At 45.1% G+C, this 27465-nt stretch overlaps 1 protein-coding gene across 2 annotated transcripts in view; it reads right to left on the reverse strand.

Moving 5' to 3' along the window:
- The window catches only part of SH3PXD2A (SH3 and PX domains 2A), a 269677-nt gene that overhangs the window by 89150 nt on the left and 153062 nt on the right, over nucleotides 1-27465 (reverse strand). For both annotated transcript variants that reach the window (XM_075026320.1, XM_075026319.1), the window contains exon 6: nucleotides 9829-9857. In XM_075026320.1, the coding sequence (XP_074882421.1) occupies nucleotides 9829-9857 (29 nt within the window). The remainder of the gene's footprint in view (nucleotides 1-9828; nucleotides 9858-27465) is intronic.

The raw sequence follows: 27465 nt of genomic DNA on the forward strand, positions 1-27465 counted from the left end.
AAAATGCAGATAAGCATTAATCTGAATTGGAACCATTTTCACACATTCCTGGCTCACACAATTAACTCATTCAATTAGGCACAGAACAACAAATAGCCAGAGAAAGGGGAGGATGGTACAGAAAGGTTGCAAGTGTTTTGATGTATTTCAAGCACTACTGCTCAAGGCACCCTGTTGAACTGCACCACTGATGTTTCTCCCTCCAGGCAGGCCTAAACAAAAGCAACGTTTGTGCCCGGTGCCTGACCCAGGGTGGGCCTGGTCAACCATTACACTTCCTAGGTACCACAATGACAGATTTATTTGCTACTATGATTGCTGGGCAAGCAGCAGCCACCCCTGTCCCTGACCAGAGCAGCTTAAATAAGCTTTCCTTGGTCTTAAATCTGTGGGATGCTGATGCATCATGTTTAAAGCAAGTGTTTTAAGACAGTTCTTGAAGGAATACAGAGATCTAGTCCATCTTTTTTCCCTACTGGGAGACTGCATTTTAAAGTAAACCTCTCATCCCTGCAGAGATATCTCCTCTTCTCTATACTTGGAGCAGATCATCACCTCCACTCCCCATGCCATCTGTTCAAGAGGTAGCATCCTAAAGAGCTACATCTTGAAAAAATATTTGACTGGTAGATTATCAAACATGTAAATCCAGCTAAAGTCATGAGTAAGAGGATTGGCAGCAGGCATTAAATAAGGCCTTTAATTTTAGTCCTATTCACCGAGTTCAGCCCCACCATGAACAGCCTGTGCAAGGCTTGTACTTGGGAAGAGGCGCTGCATTTGTGCAGGGGGTGGGGGCAGACGGGCCGAGCTGCAGTGATGAGCCCAGCGAGCACCTTCCCCCGGCAGAAGTGGCTGCTCCAGGAGCTGCCGGGGCTCCTCACCTCCCCAGCACCACACTGCAGACCAATCTCAGACCACTTCCACTTGCCACGTAAGCAGAGCTGCCTGGCGTACGCTAGACCCACACACACTGCTTGGAAAATGTTCACATCTGGCATTCACGTGACTTGAGCGTGCCTCAGAAATTCATCATCTGGATAACTCGCTCCTGCAGGGGAGAAATCCATAACCAGAGAACCCTTTCCTGAGCCAGAATGTAGCAGCGGGCCGAGAGGATCATGTGCTCAACAAACTGCACAGCGACACACTCACCAGCTGCATTTTTGCAGCCTCATACAGTCCTTCATCCTTTCTAGAAGTACAAACCTAAAGAAAACTTAGTTCCCCATTTTCTACTCTGTTTACATCTGCAAAAGCCCATCCTAAGCCCATTTACAGACCCACAAGTCTCCAGGACTGTTTAGTTTTTTCTGGCAGTCATAGCTCACATTAACTCTTTCTACATAGAAAGCAAGAACTGCTTCCCACATGATCGCTATGGTATGGCCCCTGCACATAGTTTTGTAGCAGTTCCCAGTTTTGCTGGGAAGTACCTAGAATATCTGAACGCTAATCCACATCTACAGCTGTACAAACTGAGAGCATCACCCCTCCAAGGAAAAAAATAGCCTCCAAAACTGCTGAGGAGGAGGGCAGAAAAGCTCCAGCTGTCGCACTTGGAAAGTCACAGGTACGTATACACTGTAGGATTCATGCATGGCCCCCCTCTCCTCCAAAGGGAGGGGCGGGGGGGGGGGGGCACGCAAAAGGCAAGAGTCAAATCCTAACTGCAAAGAAGTCACACTGACAAGCACGGAAAATGTACCGCAGCATCAGCATGTCCAGGCAGCCAGTTTCAGCAGGCAGCAGACTCAGCTGGCGAACTGATGCATATGTTATAACTCCTTCTGAACACCTTTATAAGTAGTACTTCCAGCCATCTCTGGTTAGATGAGCCTCTCCATCCAGAGCAGACTGGTGAGGATTTTGCCTGTCACACAGCCCGGACACAGGCCAGCCAGAATGTGACAGGTATAAAACCATGCACAAAGCTGGAGGCACTTAGGGAGCGCTATTTTAGGGGTGAGTGCTCTCAATAGCCTAAGGACACACCCTCTGCCATCCAGGTTTCCTTCTCACAAGAGAGATTCGAGTTTCAGGTGCTCACCAGCCTGAGACTAAGTTATCTAAAACACCCAGGTAAGAGGTGTGCTCCTCCCAGCCAGCCAGACCTGTCTGCGCTGCGTACAGATTCCTGCAACGGCTGAGGATCATCACCCTCCACTCCAGCTCCCAAGTGCATCTCTCACCTGCCTTATCTAACATGCCAAAATCACAGTCCGATACCACACAGCTCTCTCTGTGCAAGAGAGGAACAACCCACGCAGGCAGTGTTAATACCATCTGCCGCTGACAGAGGAGGAAAGCAGAACCGGAGCAGATGGAGAATAGAGAACTCCTTAAAACCATAAGAAATGCCACTACATCCCCTAAGGTACCAAGTGCTTTCTCGGCACTCAGCTGAAGGCTGAGGCATTTGCAAGGGTGCGTGCTGTTCTGCCAGGGCTGTGCTTGAGCCACACCTCATACTTGCAGTCCCTCCCTGCCCTATCTGCCCGACGCAGGGCTCCGCGCAGCATCGGTGCTGAACTGGGAACAGCGAAGAGCACAAACACATTCCTTTCCCTAATCCTGTACCCTGTCCCCACACTTCAGTTTAAAAGCCAAGGAGCAAAACAAAAAACCCACACAACACACAAACAACTCTTCCTCTCTTATCCCGTTTTCCTCCCAACCCAGCATATGGGCCACCCAGGAGAAGACAGCGATCCTATACATCTAACGGGCCACATGTCAGCAGAAGACTGAAGCAGTGCAGAATAAAGTCTCCTATCTGCTCTTCTCTTCAGTAGCCTCAGGCAGAAGTCCAAAGCATTTCAGTTTAAACACTGACTTTAAAAATATGGTGTACAAGGAGAAGTGTGAGATAGGTTTCCTTCTGCCAGAATACCACAGGCTGGATTTGGAGTGTGGGATTGGAGTGGACAGATTCACATCTTGACTGAAGATGCAGAATTGGGTCACACGCTCACAGATGCTGCAAGGAGATGAAGCCTGCCTAATTTAGCTGAAGCTCTTCCTCAAATCCCACTCTGTGCCTGCAAACCTGAGCACAGAGCAATAGCCCTGCTTTGGAAAAAACACAGAGCGGATGTTTCTTCAATTATATGAAGAACTTGGTAAAAAATAAAAAATACACTTACAGGCTTGTTAAAAAAAAATCAGGAAAGAAAATGAGCTGTTTTGGGAATTACTGCATCAGGCAAAAGCCAATAAATTGAACAGGAGTTAGAGTTTAGCAAATTCACTAGTTGAGGAAGAATAACTCTGCATCATGAGAAGAGGAAGCTCTGTCATCAAGGACTGAACTGAGGATGCACATTGAGATCATTAACTACTAACTCCTTCCAGAACCAGGCCCAAAATGTACATCCCCAGTAATTATATGCTAAGGTTTGTTTGGTCCTTGGTTGCTATGCTTCTGCCTACTCTACCCTTCTTTTATTACTAAATCCTTTATCCTCCTGTTAAAAAAAAAAAAAAAGCTATGTGCGAACCAAAATGTTCTGCCAGAATCTTCTGTTTTTAAATTCCATGCAGTAATTAGTACATACAGCCAAGAAGGTTAATCGTATGATGGGGGAACAGATCCCGATTTCTGATCAAGAGCAATCCTGTCAGTACATGCTTGTGAAGTTACAAAATAGCGGCTGGCTAACTACCTTGTCCAGCCATCCTCATCAACAGGCCAAATGGCACCAAGGAGGCAGTTTCTGCACTAATTGTAGAAAACAATGCAAGGAACAGAGCACGCACGTGTGATTCATCAGGACACAAACAAGAGCACATGGCTCAGTCTGCAGGGATCGTGTGGTACCACAGATTTCTGACAAGGATTAAGACACCAAGCCCAAGCTACGTGGTTTAAGATGTTCCTGGGACCTTGCCATGGGCTTGGACAAACTTAGATCCCCATTCACCACCTTAAAAAAAAAAAATTAACCTTCTCAGCTGAAGCTTTCCTTTCAGATGGAGTTATAGGGAGACAGACTTCAGAGACAGACACCATGAGAGCAGAATGACTCAAACTAACATTTGAGTTAAAAAACACATTCTAGCTTTGCTACTGTCACCTGGGCTCAGATTCATTAAGCAATAACCAACTGCCTACTTCATTACTCACACACTCAACGCAGGTAGCCCCAAGACATCTGCTGCAGTCACCACCCTGACAGAAGATGCATTGCCTCATGCTGGGATTCACCATGTTAGTTAATTTGGTTTTTTCAACATCTTTAGTAACACACTCTTAGATTTGGGCCCTTTGAGAACCCATTTAAAAGGTTCAGGCTTCCTCTGGCTGAGAGAGGAAAACTGAGGCAGATTTAACAGTCAACTGAGTAAGTTAAGGCATGCCCACAGCACACTTGCAGTTGCATTCACAGCTTTTCTAGTATTATATTAAAAGGGCATCCACCACTCCAGATGACATCCCATCAATACTGCAACAACCTTAAGGCAAAGGAAGGGCAGCACCATGCCTCTCTTGGAGCGGTCCTTCCTTCTCCCTCCACTGCAGCCATCTCCCACAAATATCATAAAATATCTGCCAGGGCTGGAGGCTGTATGTTCCCTCCTCTCCCTGTGCCCAGGTACAACTAAATGCCTGCTGGCAGAGAGCTCCATACTCAGTTGCACCAACAAAGCTTTGCCCCTAGGGTCAGCATCTCACTCCTGCAACAGGTAGAGACAGCTCTACCACGCAGCCTTGCTGGTCCAGCTAACGGCTCACACATTTGTGACCCTGTTGAATGATTAAGAACAGAAGGGCTAGCACACACCATTCTTTTTCTCTGCATCACCTCAAAGGAGGCAGTTCAACTGAAGTTAAGAAAATAAAGCTCATTTATAAAAATTTAAAAAAAAAAAAAAAAAAAAAAAAAAGAGACATGCCGTGGAGCTGTAAGTGCAGGCTAGACACATGCAGTGTGACAGGACCAGAAAGGTTAAGCTCTGAACTGATGAGCATGGCTCAGCCAGCTGTAAAGACAGCAAAAGCCTAAAGTTAAGCCATTTCTTTTTGTAATTACAAAGGAAGCAGAAAAAACCCCTATCCAATAACTCAAAGAGTATCTATTAAGGCATCTCCCTGAAGCTGACAGAGCACGCATCCTCAGCGTGCAAGAGCGAGGAAGAGGGTTTCCTTAGTAATGAAGGATTAGGCTAAAGAAACAACTCTTGCTGTCAACTCCACCCATAAGCCCAAGGCAGCAATCCCACAAAGTGATCAGCCATGAGGGCCCTCCGTGTTGTTACAATGATCTGCTTGTTTCTCATTTGGAGGCCACACTTCCATCACTGTTGCAACTCTCAACTCTACTTAATTTCCATCTGGAGGGAAAAAGAGACCATTACAGAAGTTTCTATTAAAAGTTTGAGAAGTAGCTTCCAATGGACTGACTGTTTTATTTACTTGCCAGTGGACACATCCTTCCTAGTTTTAGGTTACAGGAGGGAAAGGAAGCAGAGATTGTTGTCTGGGTGCTGCCATATTCCACTAGTCCAAAAATTGGACGTGGGAACCAAGTTGAAGGATAGTTCTCTCTGCTGAGGAAGCCAAGCCTCATCAGCATCCTCAGTGAGGCAACACCGGCTTGGACCAAATTGTTAAGTTAATATTCTAAGTGCTCAATTACAGGGGTTATTTAAGTAGACTTCAGCTGGCAGATTCAGCTAAAGTACAGCCAGCTTCATGCAGGCAGGATCTGATCAACTAGAGAAAGGAGACACTGCAGTACTTACACAGCCATAAACTATTTTTTATTCCCCCTCACTTGGAGGAGCATCCTACTGCGTAGCGACAAGGTGCCAGAGAAAGCCACTGAGCAGCAGCTTGAAGCCAACTGTGCCCCCAGCAGCAAGCAGGGCAGTCAGAGCTGTGGGAGTGAGCAAGCAGTGGGGGTTTTTTGTTATGATTTCAGAAGGGGGTGGCCAGCAGTGCTCCTGCTAGCGCACACTGAAAGCAACAAGCACAAGGGCTAGGCTGCCTACAAGGCAGGTGGCAGAGATCCATGCCTTCGCTTTGAAAGCAAATGTGAAGCAGCGTCTCTTCTGCCAGGTCTGACCCCACCATTAGCAAGGAGAATCTCAGTAATTGAGGAGCACCGAGACTCAGTGTAGAAAAAGCTGTGGAGCCCACACCAACTCTCTGTTGCCACCAAACACCAGGTCCCAGATGCTTGCTTCAGCTTCACAACTGGGGATCTGACAATGACTTCAGGATGAAGTCAGCCAAGAAAGATTCTCAGCAAGGGAAGGGGACAAGATCACCTTACTCCAGGAGACTGAAACTTGCTCTAGCCAGCAAGGAGTATGTGTTTGGGGGACGTCTTTGCGGAGAAACATACTCCAACTGGTTTTACAAGCCACATCAGGATCAGCAGATGTCTCAAGGGTTAATTAGTTCACCATGCACAGATGGTAGCTGGTAGGGTTTGCAGAGTGGATTAACCTAATTTGTGGTTTGTAATGTACCATGCAAATATCCATTACTAGACTTGCAGCAATTCTGCCCGTATTTTGATTTGAGGAGAAAAAAACCACACAATGGATGCTTGCATAGAAGTAATGCCCGTTTTGAGTGACAAATGAGTTGCTGTTCACTTGGTTAATGCGATCAACAAACTGGAGTCTGAAAAGTAATTCCTTCCCTTTTTGCTACAGAATGTCTTTGGAGAGACGTAGACGAGACCATTTGTTGTGAGTGTACAGAATATGCCCATGGAAACCACTCCTTACAGTTGTACTGAGGTCTCTTTAGCACTGACAGATGGCCATAGAGCAACAATTCAATTGCCTGGAAATATGAAGGCAGCTTTCTGAAGCAGCTCTGCAGCGTGTCAAGTAAGACCCCACAAATCCAAGGTAACAGCACATGTGGCACTTCAGGCCACAGCAAATGCCCATGCCTACGCAGAGCCTCAGTTGCTTCAGTGAAGCTCCAGGTCTCTGAGCTGACTGCAGGTTAAAGCATTTATAATTAGATCATATCCAAGTAAAGGGCTGCATGTTTATATAGCACTTTGCACAAGAGGAAGCCTGGCTCAGGGCTGGCATTCACAGATGCCCCAGATCAGTGCAAGACTCCCTTCTATTTAGCTAAGGACGTGCCACACTATTGCATTTGGTTCAGAAGGTCTCAAATGTTTACAACCAGTATCAGCTGTAGTGATAAATGTTTCCATAGCTCCTATTAAACTCTGAACTTACCCAATTTCTCCCTGCTCTAAGGGGCAAGCACAAGACTAGTTCGACACACACTCTAGCAAGGCAGAGGTCAGGGTAGAGGTGACATTGGCTGTCAGAGGCATTCCCCAAATGTTTCTGCAATCAGCCACGCTCATGTCATGCCTGCACATGCCTGAGACATGGCAGCTGTGGGATTCCTGCCGGACAGTGTGGGACAGCCGTGCTCGCACCCAAAAGTTTCCTGTCAGCACATCTTTGGTCAGGACAGAAAACGTGTTCAGAAGTGCCTATTTGTTTCGTGTTTAAAGACAGAGTAGTATCTGCACCTATGGAGGAAACTACATTTCAAAGCTACTCGTTATCTTAAAAGACTCTCACAGCACACCCTGGAAATCTGTGCTTATTTACCCCATCACTTGTTCAAGTGTCATAAAGCTGGTCTTTGTTAGAGGCTGTAACTACCAACTTCCTTGGCATACTCCTTTGCTCGTTGTGTGCACACTCCCACAATATCCAGCTCCAAACAGAAGAAAGCATTCCTCCGCCGCTCTAAAATCAGGCAAGAAGATGACTGAGAACAGAGCCCCTTTATGCAGCTCACTTTGGTCAGAGAGCTGCTTCACATTCCTCTTCGTACAGGGTAAGTGCAGAAAGAGCGTCCCTAAACCCCACTGTTTCCAAGCCCTAACTGTGTGAGCAGCCAAGCACCAAGAAGCAGAGAAGAGGAAACAGTCCCAAAAGGAGACCTGGCAGCAATGTGGAGGTGGGACAGCCAAGGGAGAGAGCCAGACCTGAGCATCCATCCCTTTCAGGGATGGGTGGTCACATCACTTGGGATGCTCAGGGCAGGATGCCAACAAAGAGCCCAGCAGGACAGCATCCACAAATGGCATCTCAGCTACACTGACTCACCTTAATCCCTCTTCCCCCAATGTCACAGCGGATCAGCTCCAACTTCCCCCCAGAACCACAGGGATGGAAGAGCAACAGTTTCCTCACACTCCCAAAGCAATTCCTCACATCTCTTCCAAGAGTATTGTAACTCCTGTGCATGTCAACTGGTACACTGAGCCCAAAGCTCTCCTGGTTTCCTAATGCTGTTCTAGGTCAGTGCTAAATCAGGTTGCCCCAGAGACTTCAGCAACGTTTTTCAAAGGTCTTCACATGGCCCGAGAGCCCCCAGTGCTCAGGAAGTGGCACTAAGCCAGCAGCTCCCACACTCAGCTCTGATTTCTACTGACTCACTTGGACCTTTATGGTCAGCCCCTCTAGAGAAAGTGCTGTTGCCAATTTAATTCATGGGTCAATGTGAACAAACACTTCAATTTATTATATTTAGGAAGCCCTAGAAGCGCAACCCAGACAGAAACTTTGTAGGACATGAGGAAGATGAAGCATGGTCTAGTTTATTGTCAGCACCTTGTACCATGCTTGCCTCCTCATTACCACAACCCAGCTCAGAGAAATGGTACCAAAAGTGCTGGGCTGCAAAGGCAACAGCCATTTGATGCACAGGATGTCAGGGTCAAGCAACAGCTTTGCTTTAGTGCATCACTTAGCTTATTACAGGACTGCAGCTTAAAAGCTCTCATAATTAACCAACAAATCAATCTAGGCAGCGACATTCATTGCAGTCCAGTATGTTACATTCATCTTCCCTTCCCTCCCAGAGACTAAGCCATTGCAGTGTTTCTTCATCATCTTAAAAAGCAAGAAGAAAAAAAATCCTTCCCTCCCCTGCACACAGGCCAGAGTTTTCCAGGAGTTGCTATTGGTTTGAAAGGCCTCTCTTTGGATGCCCTGAATACAATCTGGAGCACCCGAGACTCCAAACAAAGTCAATGAGAGTTGCAGGTGCTCAAGGCTGCTTGGGGGGGGGGGGGGGGGGGGAAAGAAAAAAAAGAAAAAAAAGAGAAAGAAAAAGAAAAAAAAGAGAAATCCCTGACAGATCCAGCTCAGAGCAGCCAAACCCAAAGGCCCATAATTACATGTCCCTATTGAAAACACATCTGTAAAAATCACTAAGAGCTACAAGGGGAGGGGAAAAATTGGATTTATATAGTTTCAAATCATGGTTTTATAGGACATTTGAATCCAGGACCTTAAAAACAAAACACTGAACGAGAGCCTTTGAGGCAGCCCAAACCCAGACACAGGCACTGAGAACATTTTGCATCAGAAGACTCACCAGAGCCTTTTAGAAAGGCAAAAAAAAAAAAAAAAAAAAAAAAAGATTCAGACCAGACCAGAAAAGCATTCCCTTCCCCTCCGAAAAAGAACCCCAACTCTAAGGCTGCATTTTGACCGTTTGCTCAGGTAAAGATTGACTTAAGAAAAAAATAAAATGAAAGAGAGAAATTTAATACAATTATCCTCTCAGACTGAAGAAGGAGCTGTATGAATACAGTCAGAGGAGAGCAGTCATTTTAACTGCAATGCTATATAAGGTGGGTTTCTTCTCCTCTCCAATGCAAAGGAAGAAACTGATGCCTGTCTCCAGCAGGCTTCAGCAATACAAAGTTAAACTGCTACACAATTTCATGCAACACAAGATAAAGGGAAGGTTAAAAAAGGCAGGGGGGAGAGGGAAAGGTCCTCTCTGTAATCATGCAGTACGTAAAAAGCCTGGTATCTTACCTGATTTTCTCTTTGAAGATCCATAGTCCCTGAAAAAAAGACAACAACAAATAGACATGGTTAGAGCTGGAATCGGTGATGAGCGAACGGGTGCCTCCCAAATTCCACCCATATGCTCAAGAGCTCATCCTGCGCGCTCCCTCCTTTAAAGAGGAGGTCAGGGCTGCGAGGCATTGACAGGCAGCGGCCGGGACGGATCCTGAGCAGCACCGGCTCATCAGCAGCAGCAGCTGGGGCTTCTGCAGCACCAGGGGCTCCGGGAGCATGTGATCAACGAGACAGAGCAAACCATCCACCAGCAGCGAGGCAGGGGAGAAGGGTGTCATTTTTTCCCCTTTAAATTGAGCTATTAAATGCACAGCTACTGAATTAACCCCTGACGTTCCCCTGGAGAGGAAAGGGACTATGAACTGTTTGCTGCAGGGGTGCGGCTGCTACAGGCTTATCTGGCATTGCTTGCAGTCCTCTCCTTTCAGGGGCTAATTAATTTGTGAATAACCTCCAGACCTCTCCTAGTTATCTCTGACAAGCACTTGTCTTCCACAAGGATAAAAAAAAAAAAGCAACCCCCAAACTCTGTCCTTTCTTGGAGGATGGGGAATGCACCCTTACTTTTCTATAGCGATCTAAGGGGTGCTGGCACCTTTGCTCATGGCAGAACAGCTGAAAGCTCAGACAGCTGCTGCAGAAGTGGGAAGAAATTACAGAAGGGAGCTTCAAGAACTGATTCAGGATAAGCAGAACCGAGGACAGAAATGCTTCTCTATGGCTGTGCTTCCTCCGGCGCTCTCCGGAGCCTCTCCGACCCAGCTCTGAAACACCCTGCACAGGCAGGAGCCCAGGCAATGACAGATTGGGCAGAGACAGCACTGCTGTGCGGGCACAGCGCCCGCAGCACGGTCGCACGCCGCACCCGGCGGCGTTAACGTTGGGAAAATCACCCAATGAACCCACTGCAGAGGCAGGCTGTGTTTGCAGGAGTCCCACCAGAGGGGCAGGCAGCAGCGTCTAAATTTTTGGGGGCCAGGCTGTCAGGAGTGGGGTTTTGTCCTTGCAGCATGCTGTGTACTCCAGAGGAATCAGAGAAGGATCATCCCAAACTATTTATTTAATTTCAACAGAGTTTGGGGGATCATCTGAAGAAACGACATGTGTCTTGAGGGCAGAGGTACGCCCACCCATAAATTCTGTTTCTCCCAGCACTTTGCATGCATCCCATGCCTTACATGTCTAGGATTTGCTTCCAACAAGTGATAACTACTTGGGAGTTTTTTGCACCCTCTTTGAATTTTCCAGTGTCATTTCTACTTCAGTTAAATGCTTGTTTTCCCAGCCACGTCTGCAGTTGTATTTGATGGGAAGATGCTACTGCTCATGAATAGGCTGCTTCTTCTACAGAAGTGATATCATATGCAAATATAATGCTTGCTATATGGTGCCCGAAACAGAGATCCCTCAGAATGAGCCACGGAAGGCACAATCCCCAAAATGTAGTCCTCTGCCCCAGCTCTGCTCCCACGCCAGCCTGGAGCTTTGTGGTTGCTGTCAGTACAGCTCTCTTGGCATGTGAAAGTCTGTGTTTGGTCCTGCCCTGAACTGCCTCTCTTCTGACAGCGCTAAAATGGCGAGAAGGTGAAACCCTGCTGAGATCCGCACATGTAATTTGCTTTAACCTAGTATCTCCACTGTGCACATGCTTGATGATCACTTCAATCCCTTCTGCCTGTCCTGGCTTTCTGCAGCGAAGCTCCTGGACCTTCTCAGTACCACAGCATGCAGCTGGGTTCAGCTGGCATCTCCCTCTGCAGCATGTTGTGTCCCCACCTCCCTCCGTGCTGTGCAGAAAGGCTGCACCCAGCTCTTGCAAATGTTAGCACCCAGAGGTTGAGCTATGCACAACCCCTAGAAAAGAAACACAACCATCCTTCCAGGCTTTGCCAGAAGGCCCTCAGCACACATTTCCAGGGCAATCTCCTGCCAGCCAGCCATGCTGGGGACACCCCGCAAGCACCCCAAGAGAGGTCCTAGGTGAACAGAGCACGCACAAAAGGGTGAAGACAAGCAGCGTTAGAGGCGAACGACCCTTCAGCCTGATTGAAGTTGCAAAAGAAAACTCAACTCCTTTTTGCCACTTAAAAAAATATCACCCAATTTACACAATTAGAAGTAGGGCATTGATGGACTGGTATGGTTAATAAGCAACCAAAAATGGATAATGATGTTGCTGAATGTCTTTGCCCACCAGATCAGGCCAAAGTTGGTACCCAAGTTTGGAAAGTACAGTAGAAGATGATTTGGCTGTGCTCTTGCTGTGCAATGGCAGCAAATGCCACAAAAGCTCAGAATTCAATCTTCCATCCTGGATGCTCTCCCACATCTTTCAGCCCAATCTCTAGCTGGTTTTAGGGCTTCTGTGAGTGACTGCAGTAAGGTTTTAAATGAGGCTTGTTCTTTTAAAGCATGACTCATCCATGCAATTTAAAGAAGGTAGAGATTAAAAAAAAAGCAAATTTTTGAAACTCTTTTCTTTCTACATGCAGATCATGGGATGACAAGAGATATTACTCCATAAAGAACTTTTTCACTTTTTTTTTTTCTGTTCAGTTCTTCACCTGGCTAGCATTTCTTCCACAGCAAATGCACATCATTTATGAAAGTATACTTGCCTTTAAGTTTCCTCACACAAGCCCTGCAGTGGGCAGACATGTTCCACATCACACCACTAATGCAAGCACAGAGCACTGTCCTCGATATTATGTGGCAAGCCACATTTCTGGTCAACAGCAAACATGGTGCAAACTGAGGCAGTAACCATTCATGTGGGCCAGGAGCTCTGGTCCAGCGAACCCCATCGTTGCTTCTCTCATGGCTTGTGCATGGTGAAAACAAACCTTTAGGTTAGTCTGAAGAGGGAAAAAGCCCCTCACTGTCACTGCAAAGTGTACAGCTGAGCAATTTAGGGTCAGCTACAAGAGGATGAAGCAGCAAGTAGCTCTCAGTGATGTCCCTTTGAGATCAGGAGGGTAAATAGCATCATCAGAGGATCCAGAGTGTATTCAAACTCTTGAAGGCAACTGAACCTACAACTTCTGATCTTAGTTTCTACTCTTAAGATCATCCTTACAGAAAAAATTAAATTATCATTACAGAATATTTATTTGAATCACACTCCCAACTCATGAGGCTCGCTCAAAAAAAAAAAAAAAGAAAAAAGCCAACAATCAACCTCTTTGGGCAAGTTTTCATTTTTTCATTTATTCTTTCTGTAAGTTTTAAAGTAAAGTTTTATCAGGTTCTGATTCTGGAGTTCCTGAAGTCCAGGCACCCCATGTCTCCCTGCCTTGTCACTCTTTTGTATACCTACATTTCACTCATAAAATCAGGACAAAGCAGTATCAAATAAAATTGAGCTTGAAATAAAAATCCTCATCTCCCCAGTGACACTCTAAAAGCCAAAACTTGTTTCTCCCAGCAAGGCTGGGGAAAAAAATGACTGTTGAAACAGAAAGCAAAGAAGGTATAGCAAATAATCTCTCTGGCTGTGTGAAGTGCTCTTTGTATACATACTCTTCTCCTATTTTCTGCTAATGAACAATGCCTGTGTTGCTGCTTTGCAATAGCAGCAGCAAGGAGCCCTGCCTGACTCCATGTTTATTTTTTATGTCCTATTATTCTACATGTAATTCACTGATGTCTTTTCCCTCTCCCAAGTGATGATCTATAAGGTGAATACCTTTCAGCCTCACTATTTTCAGAGGAGCATTATTAGTGTGAGTCCGAAGTATTGGATTATGTCTCCAAATCAATAAAGGAAATTATTTAATGGTTTCTCTTAACTGTAACAACTTCCAAGTAGAAACTCTGATCTTCTGCAATACAGACTGCACCTGGCACACTGCTAACCATTAAATCAGACAAGAAACCTGGCCTTGCAGAGGAAAAACCCTTCCAAGGAAAGGTACAATGAATGTCACATCGGCAGCTACACGGGGAAGATCACTTTCTCTTCAGCTCTTCCTCTTTTTACCTTTTTATCTTTATATACACACACATTTCCATTCTTCTTCCATTTCTGTATGAGAACAGACACCACCATCCTAATTTCCCTTCCAGCCATAGCTACAAGAATAGCAGTGAAACCAGCGGGTGGAACTAAAAATAGCTCTGGCAGGTCCCTTCTTCATTAGCCAGGATCACTCAATACTGAACAAATGCCTTTCACAAAAATAGCATATTTCTAGCCTTTTTTGTATTAGAATACAGCAATTTTGTCTAAAGTCTTCCTGCGGGGCACCACCTTTAGCTGACACTGAACATCACTACTGGCAGGGAAAGTATTTCCTGCTGCTAACAATATTAAAATATCATTGGTGCCAAGCACGTCACACAAGCTGGACACACTCTTCTTTAATGACAAAGGAGAGGGAGGCTGGATTTCCTTTCTCATCAGCATTACACCAGGATAACATTACTCATTTGAAATCTAGCAATGAATGTGAAAGGCAGATCACGAGCACTGCTATAGAGCTGATTGCCTTGTTATCACATTAAGCTATCCACAGTCAGTCTGGAAATTTGTGAAAGATAAAAATATCTTATGTCATTGAATTTATATGTCACTGGCAATCTAATTTAATTATGAAGGTTATATTAACAATGTTATGGAAAAATTTTTATGGCACATCCTTTCTTTAGGGACTGACTTTGCTGCTGTGTTCAGTGAGAGTTAATAAACATTGATGTGTTTTCAACTATCTAAATACATACAGATATACACAAACAAGCAGTGGCACAACTGGAAAGTTGTTTAACAAATGCAAGTATCCTGACATTTGTTCAATAAAGCCTAAGAAACGTTCCAAGCGGAGGAGAAGACTGGAGGTGACCAGGTGCGTCTGCGATGGACTGTGCCTATCTCTTTAGTCATACTTCTAACTCAGTTTCATTTGTATCTGGCTCAGAGTGTTTCTTCTGTATCTTCCATGGAGATCCAGCAAGTCAGCAGAAGCCTCCTGCAGGAACCAGGAGAGTTTGCAGAGCAACACTGCATCAACCGAGGGGCTGCAAGGCTGCAACTTGGCTCCTGCACAGCTCCCCCTCAGAGGCGATCTATTCAGTTGGGGGACCTCAACCCTGCGGTACCTGTGATGCAAACGCTCTTTTAAAAGCTTCTCCCCTTTGCCACGGGACAGCAGACCCAGCAAGCTCACTCTGTGGGATTCCTCCCTTCTCAGATACGTCACCTTTTAGCCCAGGGCCTCTGCCTGTCAGTAAAGCAAGGCTCGGCTTCATCTCATTTAGCAAAGATTTCAGACAACCGTGAGTTTCAACAGTGAGAGCAAATAGTGCCTGCAAAGCATGAGGAGCTGTCAGACCCATGGAGGAGCACGGCCGGGGGAGCTGCACAGCAGACATTTCATCAGACGAGACAGAAGCTAAAGGGAGAGTAAATCATCTTTCTGTCTGTTTCTCAGTGTTTGCTGTCCAAAGGAGATGAGACAGTGACAAACCCTGAGTAATGGAAGTCAATCTGTATCCTCTAGAGTATTTTAATACATAAATTAAAATTGTTCCGTATTTGTTGGCTTTTGCTAATTCATGTTTAAATACATTGTAGGCGTTTATGTTCCCATGCTCCTTAATTCCTAAAAGTCTCTAGTGGTGTGGGCAGGCTGCGGTGGAGATGTATGACATTTCAAACAAACAACTCAAGATTATCATTTAATCGCCAATGATTTGCCAGGCAGATTAAAAGCACAGAAATGTTTTAACAAGAAAGTCCACTCTCCCCTTCCCAACACTTATACGGTTTGCAGTCAGTAACGAAGACTGCTTTTTCACAAACTATTTTTCTTAGCGCTGCTATCAGATTCTGTGACAGTGTTTTTAAAGTAAACCAATACAAAAATACTTTGCTACTGCTCTTTACACATACAGAAACCTGAGCCCTGAGAATATATTTGCATCTTGAAACTCTCCTAACTGATTTTCCTCAACAGCCAGACTGACATTTTCTACTTGAGACAAGGCACAAAATCAAGCGTGACCAAGAACTGTCACTGGGTGCCTGCCTGTCACCAAGGCCTATAGCTGAAGGAGCACCCAAACACCTTAATACTATACAAACACACAGGACCTATATGGAGAGTGCAGTGTTAAAATTCACATTCATGGTACTCAAAGTGCAAAAGTTTAACCATGTGCATGAAGGTACCTCCATTCCCACTGAGCTCTGAGACCCATATGACACGTTAAGCAAAATTAACTCTATATGTTATGCATCAGGAACACAAACATATGGATGCATACAGCTATACATTTTCCCCCTCCAGCACTCCATCCTCTGAAATCATAAAAGCACAGCTGATCTCTTCCCTGAGCCAAATAAACAGATGAAGACTTTTTTCCTTAATCTTCCTTTTTTTTTCTTTTTTTCTTTTTTTTTTTTAGAAAATATTCTACTCATTTCCTGATATAAATTGTTGCATTGTGGAACCCTCTCGAACATGAATCTGTCCTTTCTGAGCAAAGGTCGAGCTTTCCAGCCCCGTCAGAAAGGGCCCCATTGTGGCAGTCCCGAGACTCCAGAATTCCTTGCCGTGAGCAAAACGAACTTGAGGGGCAAGAAGAAAATCTGGCAACCTGACTTCAAACCCAGGCATTTCTTGCTGGCTGGAAGTGGTCTCTGCTTGCTGCTAAGAAGGGTAAGCCACTGTTGTGCAACCAGCTCTTTAAGAGAACAGAGACAACACAAAAGAGAGAATTTTGCCTTCCTGCCACCTTTCTGTTGTCTTCACAGCATGGCTGGAATGCTAGCATAGAGCAAACAGCACAGCTTTATATTCTACGTACTTCTGGCTAGGCTGCAGTGATGTTCTCTGCATCACATAACAACAGTGGCCCAGTTTGGCTCACTAGGACCTAGCTGGAGGTCCTGATTTAGAGCTGACTTCTGACAGCTTCCTTGAACCCACTAAAGTAAAAGTGAACCCAAGTTCTCCCTGAGAAACTCCAAGCACAACACCAGAAACTCATCTATAAGTGCAGAAGAGATCTTCCCCATACCAGTAACCTTAGCTTGCACAGAAAAGCTGAGGTTGGAAGGAGACGGACACTGCCTCCTCTCCAGCAGTGCTTTCTGCACCTGAATCCATGGATTTGTACCATGAAGGGGAGGTGCAGGACAAGGAAAACCAGTGTCCTCTGCTCTGCACTTGGAGAATCCTGGAGATTAGCCCTGCACATCACAGCCTGAGCTCTGCCACCAAGTCCAAGGTGGAGGGGATGCAAACAGCTCCAAGATAAATGACATCCCCGTGGACCATCTCAGCCTCATGCAGACCCAGAGTGTTTGGGGGCAGCTGTCACCATTTCTTTTTTTGCATAGAAAGGGTGTAGAAGGACGAGAGATGGGTTCGAGGCATCCCGCCCCTTCCCTAAATGATTGGGGAATATCACAGATTTCTGTCCCAAGATTCCTCAGTGGTGAAGTTGATCACTTGGCTCCAGAGTGCAACTTCAGTATTTGGCTCGGGCTGAAGCAATGCAGAATTAGCCTCTTGAATTTTTTACAATTGTATTTTTTTATGATGAAATTATCCTCCTGGAGGAAGACAGGGCTTTGGAATCGCACATTCAGCGTTTCACCAGGCTGTGAGATACAGGGCAGGGCGATCTGACAGCAAAGCCCGGCCTCTCCGGCACCAGGGAGAGACGGCTCGGCACAACCTGGAAGCTGCAGGACACTGGGGCAATGAGCTAACGCCACATGATCCTCCCCTGCAAGGTTTCAGCGGCCTTGAAAAAGACAACACAAATGTTTATAGCAAGCTTTTTCCTGGAAAGAAGTATAAAAACAAAATCTTGCCTAAGAAGTCACATCCTCATCTGTTTTTGGTTTACCGTGTTTATTCCTTCAGATGGCAAATTTCTCCACAGGACAGAAAAATGTATTTACCTTAGAAAGAACTCTGGGTGGAGGTGCTCTTCACCTCCTCTAAGTGACCTTGCTTGTCCCTTGTGGGGAGCCCAATTTATCTCTGTCTTACAATGACCAAGCATGTGTCACTTTATTATAGCCTTTATAGCATAAATGCTGAGTGATAAAAACAAGGTAATAAAAATTAATCATTCTCATGTGCAGCTTTTCCAGTTGTGCTCTTCACTTTGGGGTTTTATTACACACATCTACATGCAGATACAATATATGTTTAAAAGATGCATCTAGTCATAGCTACAAATTAAGTACTGAATATCAGAGTCGTAAATTCAAATGCACCTTATAAACTAGTTGGGCTAATGAGCTTGCCTATGTATCATACGAATCTGATTAAAAGCTTAAAAAGGCAGCACAGGCTTTGAATCGTTACTTCATTTTTTTTGAGCCCTTCCTGATTTGAGGGTGGGCCCCTCAAATTCTAGTTTCCATAGATTTGGGTCCAACCTCTGGTTGGTAACCACACATTCCATCTGGGTTTCTAAATTGCAGCCTGAATGGTGATTATAAGAAAAGGCGAAGTCACTTTGCTGTCCCTCTCCTTCAGCTGTTTCAGACTAACTTTGCCTGGAGCTACATGTATGGTGCACGGCCACTGCCTCCTCCATCCGCCAGTGGCACTGTCCCCCTACGGATAACCCCCCCAAAAGCAGACATTGCCCACTGTCTGCCAACTCGTGCCTGCTCACGGGAGGCAGGATACCACCACCTTCGCCAGAGTGTGCATGGAGACCAACAGTGTCACCCCCAAAACTCTCATCCCAGAGAGTCCTTGGAAAAAGAGAGAGGTAAGGAAGAGGAAAAAACTTATAAGTTACAGATTTCCAAGCCTCAACCCCAGGTCCAGACATAGCTTGTCCAAAAAGGCTTTTGCCACCGAATTACTGCACCGGGAAGAATAGTTGGAGCACAGCAGTTTAAATCTAACTAAGAGTACAGCTTCTGCATGCAACGCAGCTGAATCATGGTACTTACTGGTGTTAGACGTTGTAATCACCAAAACTAGGCATGGGTTCAAAAAGCAATGAGATAAATTCATGAAGCAAGGATAAATGGTGGCTTTTGTACTCCATGCTCTGGATGCTTTGACCCAAGAAGTCCCATAACTGCTGAATGCCAGAAGCAGAGAGGATACACAAGGGAAGCTCACTCTGTATTTGCTTTGTTTCTTCTATTGGCTGTAAGCCACTGTTGGAGACAGGAGGCCAGATGGGGCCCTGGTCTCACCTAATTGTGGCCTTATAATATATTCTCCTGTAAAAGATCAGACTGGATTAGGATAAATTACATCCAAATCACACTGCATTACTCAGCACATTAAATTGTCCTTAATCACATACTTTGATGGTCTAGATTCCTACTTAAATTTACCTCCTGTGCATATTTCTGTGCCTATTCTGTTGAAACCGCTGCTGAATTTCAACTCTACACAACCGGGCTCTAATGAAAAGCCAGTAAGGCTCTTTGATCACGCTTTAATAGGACTCATCATGGGGACATACTCTTCTGTGGCAAAACGGTTTCCTCATCCTGTCTCTTTCAGAAATGTTTTGTGAGCCTTTAAAAGCAATTTAGTCCTGATTTATGTTAGCTAAGTGATTTCTGTTGCACATGTGAGTTACAAGAAAAGGGCTCTCATCTCGATTTGCTACACTGTTCAGGAAATCAGTTATAAATGCTGCAGTGCCTTCAGTGTCTCTGACTTCAATGCAGCGGAAACTAGCAATTTGAGTAAATACTTCATCATTCCCAATTCTCCCATATGCCACATCCAGTACTTGACAAAAGACAACCTATAGGATTTTTTTTTTGGTAAAGGGTACTGAGCTTCCCCTGTCTAAGCTGTTTACCTAAGCTGTTTCCAGAAGATATTCAAGGAAAGACACATGCAATTCTTTAATGGAGAGCATATGAAACATGTTGATGACTATCTAATAAAATCGAGCATGCATTCAATACGAGTGAGTCACCTCATCACAAGTTTAGAGATGAGGGATGTAGAAATGGTGACTAAGCAAGCTCACGCAGTAAGCCAGGGGTGCAAGAGCAATCCAAAAGTTTTGATGACCTAACCTGACCTGCCAGTGGCATCCAACAAGCCCCGGGCATAGGTTAGAGCAGGTCTCTTCACACCAGAGGACGGATGCCAGTAGAAGGACAAGAACCATTGCAAAGTGCCTATGGCCAGGAGGTGTATTGCCAGTGGGAGTTAGTGCTACAGCCACTGCTGCTGCTTTGCTTATGGTGTTGCTGAGCAAAGAAACACCCCAAAACCGACGAATCCCTGAAGTAAAGGATCTCAAAACAGCATATTGACTCTTCTCCCACATTTCCATATGCCAGAGAAATAATGATGGTAACTACCAGGGAAATAAGAAACTATTTTCTGTGAAGATTCTTCTATTGTCCAGTTTGAATCTCCCACACCAGTTTTTGGCCACTGTTCCTGTTTGTATTGTTTGCCACTACCAGCAAGAGTTTGATTCCAACATCCTTGTAACTCTCCTTCAAGAAGCTGTAGGTTGCTGTTAGATCACCCCTTTACCTCCGCTTTGCCAAACAAGTAACAGAAACACAACAAAAATATCCAACTATTTTTTCTCCCATGTCTTCTTGCTCCTCCTCTTGGGACCCGAGAAAGGAGCAGAGACCCAAACGACAGTGGTCTGGGCTGCCTTCCTCCTGCTCTCCCCTCCTGCTTGCGCGAAAGCCCTCGGCACAAGCAATCCCCCTCAACCCACACACCCTCATCAGCCACGTCCCACCTGTGAGCACGGTTCCCCATGACGAATCTGCAGGGACTGGTGACACTGAGCCCTGGGGGGCCCCACAGGGACAGGACCCTGGAGGGAGCCCACTGGGAAAGCAAAGCAGGAGAGCCTCCTGCCTGCCCTTCTCCTTTTGACTGCTGCGAGGACGCCCACTCACAGCCTCCCCCGAACGCTCTCCTTTGCCCCATACCATCCTCAAAACCACCCCATGGTGGGCGCTGGGTCTCGGCGGCACTCCCCGGGATTCCCTGCAGCCCGTCCCAGTGCACGGTGCAAGCGCTGGCACCAGCCCATATCTTGGAGGCTTGCACAGGGAATTCCCAGGCTGCCACTGGCATTTTTGACATTTTAAAGGCTCTAAATTAGCAAAGTAAGGAATGAGTTACAGGCATTTCCATTCATGGGCCAGGCCCTGCTAGACCTCCGAGCTCCCAGTGTAAAGGAGAGTGTGCCAGATGCTTGGTGTTATACAATTTTGCATTCCTTTCTGGTGCTGTTCTTATGGTGTCTAGCACCTCTGCATACTCATGTGGCTTTTTAGCAACATGCTGCTTGGACCTCTCTGTCTTGCTGCTCCTGCTACGTGTCCAAGGGCAGTAGGACCTGAAAGATTAAGACCGCAGCGTGCATAGACAGCAGATGGCTATTGCATCTGTACTTACTTTGCACTGCTAAATACCCTATTGCCCTAGCTAGTTTTACATCCCCTTTTAGTGGCAGATCTCTCTCCTGGCTTTTTAAAATCATCTGTTGTACATATGGCCCTAAGAATGGCAAGTACTTTTTCCAGGAGAGGCAAAAACTTACAATGCACGTGGGAAGACAAGATCAAGTCCACAGTATGAACTCCGACTTCTTCATCTGGTGACTGTAGTCTTTCCTTCCCTCATTAAACTTCCTTCAGTTAGAACAGCGAGATTAAAACACGGCTGCTTCCCAAATCTGCCTCAGCAGCATGTCCTCAGTTAACTGTCTTGCAACATCAAATGTCTTTCCAGCATACTAAAAAGTAATGTAGTTCTCTATAAGACACCAATTTTATATACCTTGGAATTGTTTGCTGCCTGTTTCTACAACGCGGCACATAGAAGGATCTTTCAAGTCATCGGGTTCTTTAATTTACGAGTCAGAGATATAAATCATGGCATGTAAGATCTACTATGAGTTCATGAACTCTAAGAAATTCTTCTAATCACTGTCTTTTGAACTGAACTTTTTCAGAAACTGTAAAACTCCAAAACATATCTAGTAAATGCATCTAGTAAGTTTTGCTGGATTGGCAACTACTAAAAGCAGACTTGTCTTCCTTGATTACCTACCAGCATCAGCCAGTCTTAAAACATCCTCTGTGATTCTAACACTAAAACATAAAAGAAAAAAGAAGTCTTGAACTTGTCTTGCCCAATATAACTGTTGGGATTCATTAAATGATTCCAAATTATCAGTGACAGGCACCAATTAAGCCAGAAAAATAGAGACAACCTCCTAAAGATAAAACCTTTCAAACACTAGGGTTACTTTTCAAGGTAATTGCCATAACTCCTTTCAAATACCCAAGTCTGATAACAGGTCCCACTCTTCTCCGCTCCCCAAAAGGTTAAAGAGCTAAATTATGTGGCATCTGCAAAGAAGCATCACAAAGTTTCCTCAGTACTCCACCCTTGGAAGTATCAGACCCTCTGAAGAAGGATTTATTGAGCAGCCCATAAGCAAATGGTGATGCTATTTCTCATGCCGTGGGTATGAAATTTAAAAAAAAGCCCTATACTTCAAGATGGTGTAAGAGATTGTTTCAGCCTCAGCGCTCAGTTCATTTTGGGAAGGAAACAAAGAAAATAGCACAGCTATTTCAGCCTGGACCAGTATAAGATTCCTGAGACTAGAGATGGACTGATATACCCTAAGTTTTATGGACCCATACCCCAAATTATCAAAACTTCTAGTAAATTTTGCTTGGTTGGTATTTGATCACACACTTATAGATTATAAAACTGAATTTAAAACTCAGTTTGCAGAGGTAGAAGATGTTTTTGCTAGTACATGTACAGATCCATACTAATACTTCCTTTTGAGCCTTACTTAATTAAAAGCGCAAATCAAAAAAATCACATTGACCTCCAATATATGCCTATATACTTGCCCCAAAACACCTCAAATCATGTCAACTGACTTTCTAAGGTGACCAGCATTAAATAACTCTGAAAAGTATAAGAAAATATAATCTTTTTATATGCATTTAAACTGCAGGCAGATAGTAGGCATCAAGGCACTGAAGTGCCATCAAACACCATGAAACAGTGCAATGTCTGAACAGATGAAAAATTTTGCAGTCCAGTTCAGATACAAATTTGGATGTTTTTCAGACCTGTTCATGCAGAACACAGTGAATTTCTCCTTGTTCCTTTTATGTAACTCCTGCCCAATTCTCAATCCAGACATTAACTTTTAATTCACCTCATACATCTCCAAAGGGGGTGTGTGTGTGGTATTTCCAGTATCTTTTTCCATGTTCTAGGTTCATAAAAGTGAAGAGGCATAATGAATGAATTTAATTATTTCCATCCATTCAGCTGGTTATAGAAGACATTTAATTCAGCTAGAAGAGAAATTACTTGTTCCTTCAAAATGAATGCTGATTCAGGGGGTATTTCTGGCCTGCAACATGAAGGATCTCTATGTTTTCAAAGCTAAATGGCCATTGGCAGTTTATTACTGCTGTAACTGTTCATGTTATCTGATATATAGATATCACATGTGGGCGAAGGGAAAATGTCATCGATTGTCAGGAATTACACACACACACACACCCCTTTTAGGCTGTTGATCTCACTCATTCAGTAATTCACAAGCTCAGAATATCAACGAGGTTCTGCAAATGTCACGCCCTGCAATCAGCTTTTGTGCACTTTCTCCCTTTGTTACCTGAAATGCCAGAAGCTGGATGAGAAGAAACCACACTCTCAGCAGGAACATTGCCTTTCCTTTCAGGGGCATGCCATGCTGTGCCTGGCAGTGAGTTCCTCCCCACAGAGCTGCATCTACCACCGGATGACAAGAGCATCCCTCAGGTCCTGGGGAGGTTTGTGTATCCTGAAGTCCACACTGCAGTGTCCAGCCAAGCAGATACACTGGATATCATACTATACTGCAATCATGATGCATAAAACCAACTGTAAATGTGAAATGCAAAGGTCTGCATTGCTCTTAGCTCCCAGTACCAAGTCTGAATTCAGTGCTATTCTGAATAATCTCTCATCACTGTAAAATACTGCAAGATTCAAAACTAGGATCTGGGTGCACCAGCCACGAGATGCAGCAGTAGGGATTATGAATCAGAGCATGAAACGGAGTATCCTGCTGCCAATAACCTACTTATTAACAATTTCTTCCCCAGTTATCCTCTGGGACTGAAGCTAATTCCTGGAACCTTCTGTTTTGCCTCCACTCCCTCTTCAGCACCAGCTACCCACCCATCCTTGCCTTGCCGCTTTTGGCCTCGACCTGTTGTCCCCTCTGCTGCTGATTGCCTCCCTCCCCTCCTTATAACACACACCTCACCGTAATGCAAAATCGCTCTGATCACTACACGAACATCCCAGGCCGTGCACAAAACCCAGCTCTGACCTACCTAGCAGTAGTGTGTGAAACACCAGAAACTCAGCTCTCTGTCTTACCCAGCTAGAATAAAAAACCTTCAAGCTCTGCTGTGCATCCCATCCATTAGTGGTGCCTGGGGAGCTGTACAGAGACCTACCTCATGATTAGATAAAAGCTTTTCCTTCTAAATCACTGTCCAGGAGAAACCAAGGGTCTGGAAGAGTGAACTCCACACACATTAGAGGCTGGGCACATCCCCTATGCTGGTTATTTATGTGTCTTTGTTTTACGCTGAAGAAAGCAAGGTTTTGTGGTAGGGAATAAATTGCTTCATTTATTTCCCCCTGATAACGATGCCAAGACCCTTTTCTCAGTAAAGACACAGAAAAGGGAAAAGTGGTCTGGTTTTACCCAAGAAGAAACATTTTTTAAATGATGTTGTGAAAATCTGAGAGCCCTGTGTGTACCAAAACAAATCTGGGATGGTGATGAGAAGGAAAGTCAGACATTTTTGGCTACCTCTCTGCCCCTACTCCCCCGGCATCTGCAGGCCACCTCATGTCCAACAGGTCCCAGAACTGCTCTAACCAGTGGAGAAACAGTCCAAAATGCAAACATTATACCCTGTCCCTGATCCCTCCTTCACCTGCCTTGAGGATCTTCAAAGGGCAGGTGAGGAAGCTGTGAGAGCAGCCGACCTCCCGGAGCACACGGCACGAGGACGTGCACAGAGATGGGTCGCACCATGCGCACGCCCTGGGACCACGGCTCACCGCCAGCTCCAAAGAAAGTCTGTCTCCCAAAGAGGACTTGAAAAAATAACAACAATGATGACAAGAAAGCCACAAATGTGCCTCCAGGTGCAGTTTTGCTCAATGCTTAAAGAAGTCAGGAACATCTCAGGAGGAAAACTGCAGTTCAGGCTGGGAACAGACCCTACCTGAAAGACCTCAGAGCATCCAGTCGTTAATGCAATTGTGGCCATGTTATCTTCACAACTTAGCACCCAGAAACTTGGGCGGCTCTCTCTCCTCAGAAGCAGGGACAAGATGCCACAGCATTTCACAGGAAGAAAGCTGAGCAAAGAGCTCCTGGCTCAAAGTCACAAAGGAAGAGTGGAGGCTGGAGTTTAATTTCTCGGTCCCTCAAAGACTCAGACTCAGTTGGGCCGACCTTCATCTCATGCCATAGTGTGAGTTTAAAAATACACTGCTCCTTTTAAAAATGTGTCACAGATCTTAGAAGCAAGAAAATCAGGTTGTGGGTGGGAGTAACTGCACAGTGTATATATATATATATACATACAATTTTGAGCAACAGTCTTTTAAATTCCACTTTACAAAAAGCAGACTTTTTAGCTCTTCAGGAGTCGAACACACAGTTATTATCAGAGGCTGGAAGAAGAACTGTTTTAAGAGGTAGGGGTCACTTTCTATTCATTTTTTTTAGGAAATATACTTTTTTTTGCTGCTCTGTTTTTAAAAAAAATAATTATTTTATGCTCAGTCACAGCTTTTCACTGGTAATGTCACGCCCAATTTAGAAGATATGAGCAGCGAATGATTTGGCACGGGGATATACTCAAACAAAGGAAAGGAAACTGCTTACAATTTATGATACGCTTTGATAGCTGTGATTTAAAAATGCCAGTGTTTCATTCCAGCAAACGTTACAATAACAAGCACAAGACTAATGACCTGATGCCTTGTCAGAGATGTTCACAGGTCAGATAAAACCACCACATTATACCTGCAGGATCCAGCGTTTCAAAGACAGCCCTGTTTGAGCTTCTCCAGGGCTTTGATCCCCACAAGCTGTACGTCAGCACTGTCCTCCCAATAGCTGGCCTCACACTGAGGGTTTTTCTGCTGACACACTTTCAAACCTCTGAAATACATCTAGGCTGTCCTACCTCCCACCCGCGGCCATCTGAACCACCCGAACAGTTTCCTGCATTATGAGGAAGCAGCGCGAGAGGAGAGAAGAAAACGTTCAGCCCACATCAGGCTTTGCCAAACAGCTGGCAAAGAATAACCTTAGAAAAACTGATATTTAAGCAACCGTGGAGAAGATTTGTCAATTTAAGAGGAGCAGCGTGAGATCATCCACTGCTCTCTGTTGCCTTTTGGCTGAAGGCAGCCAATGGACAGCTGGATGGCCCCCGATCCTGCACTTAAACACAGTCGCAGAAATATTTGCATTTCATCATCATGTTGCATTTTTCTCTTCTTCTCACAGGCCTTCCCTTGGCTCGCTCCAAGGTTTCCAAGCCTGTGTCACATCCCTTCACACCTGCTGCAGTCTGTTCACATTTAACGTTGAGCAGAGCGTGTGAGCAGTAACGAATACTTTTCTCAGCATATTTAGTATCTCCTTTGTTCAATAAAGTTTGCAATTTTTTCAGAGTTCCCCATCACTTAAAATTATTAGCTACATAATCTGGGGAAACAACACCGGATTGTCCATAGGTAGGACACTCTGAGGATGCGATCGCAGGAGCTCAGAAGTGTGGTGTGGTAGAAGACTGTACTAACATGTTGCACCGCAGACTTCGGCTGGCAATGCTGCTCATGGATCAGGACATGCAGGCAGGATTTCAGCAGCACCTGCAATTTTCAGTCACTTAATTTGCTATGGAAAAAGGCTTAATTTCCTGGAGAATCTTGCAGCACTCAGACTCCCTTACGCTGCCAGCCTCGGCTACCCTTGAAGAGGCTGCACAAGGACTGTGCAGGCAGCCCTGTGTAATGTGAAGGGAATTGCTGCGATTACTTAAAATAAACTGTCAGAGAAATGAGTTTTTGCTGGGACTCTTTCACCTGTCTTTGCATGGGCATGGTTGAAATTCCAGAGGGGCAGCAGCAGTCTTTCCAGCCCTTGGGGTGAACTGCAACCGTATCTTGGGCTTAGGCAAATTGAGTTTCACCCTTTACATCTGACACTTCTCCCTCCAAAAGAGAGAGACATGTCTACACAGTGCATTCACATGTAAATATTACACTGTGATATGTTAGGTACCAGCACACATGGTCTTTCCAAGGCCCACATGCTTGCAAGAACAACCTTTGATATACATAGAATCATAGAAACATTAAGGTTGGAAAGGACCTTTAAGATCATCGAGTCCAACCGTTAACCTAGCACTGCCATGTCCACCACTAAACATGTCCCTAAGCACCACATCTACACATCTTTTAAATACTCCCAGGGATGGTGACTCCACCACTTCCCTGGGCAGCCTGTTCCAATGCTTGACAATGCTTCTTCACCTTT

Source organism: Buteo buteo, chromosome 4, assembly GCF_964188355.1.
Source record: "Buteo buteo chromosome 4, bButBut1.hap1.1, whole genome shotgun sequence".
In the NCBI taxonomy this organism is placed as follows: Eukaryota; Metazoa; Chordata; class Aves; order Accipitriformes; family Accipitridae; genus Buteo; species Buteo buteo.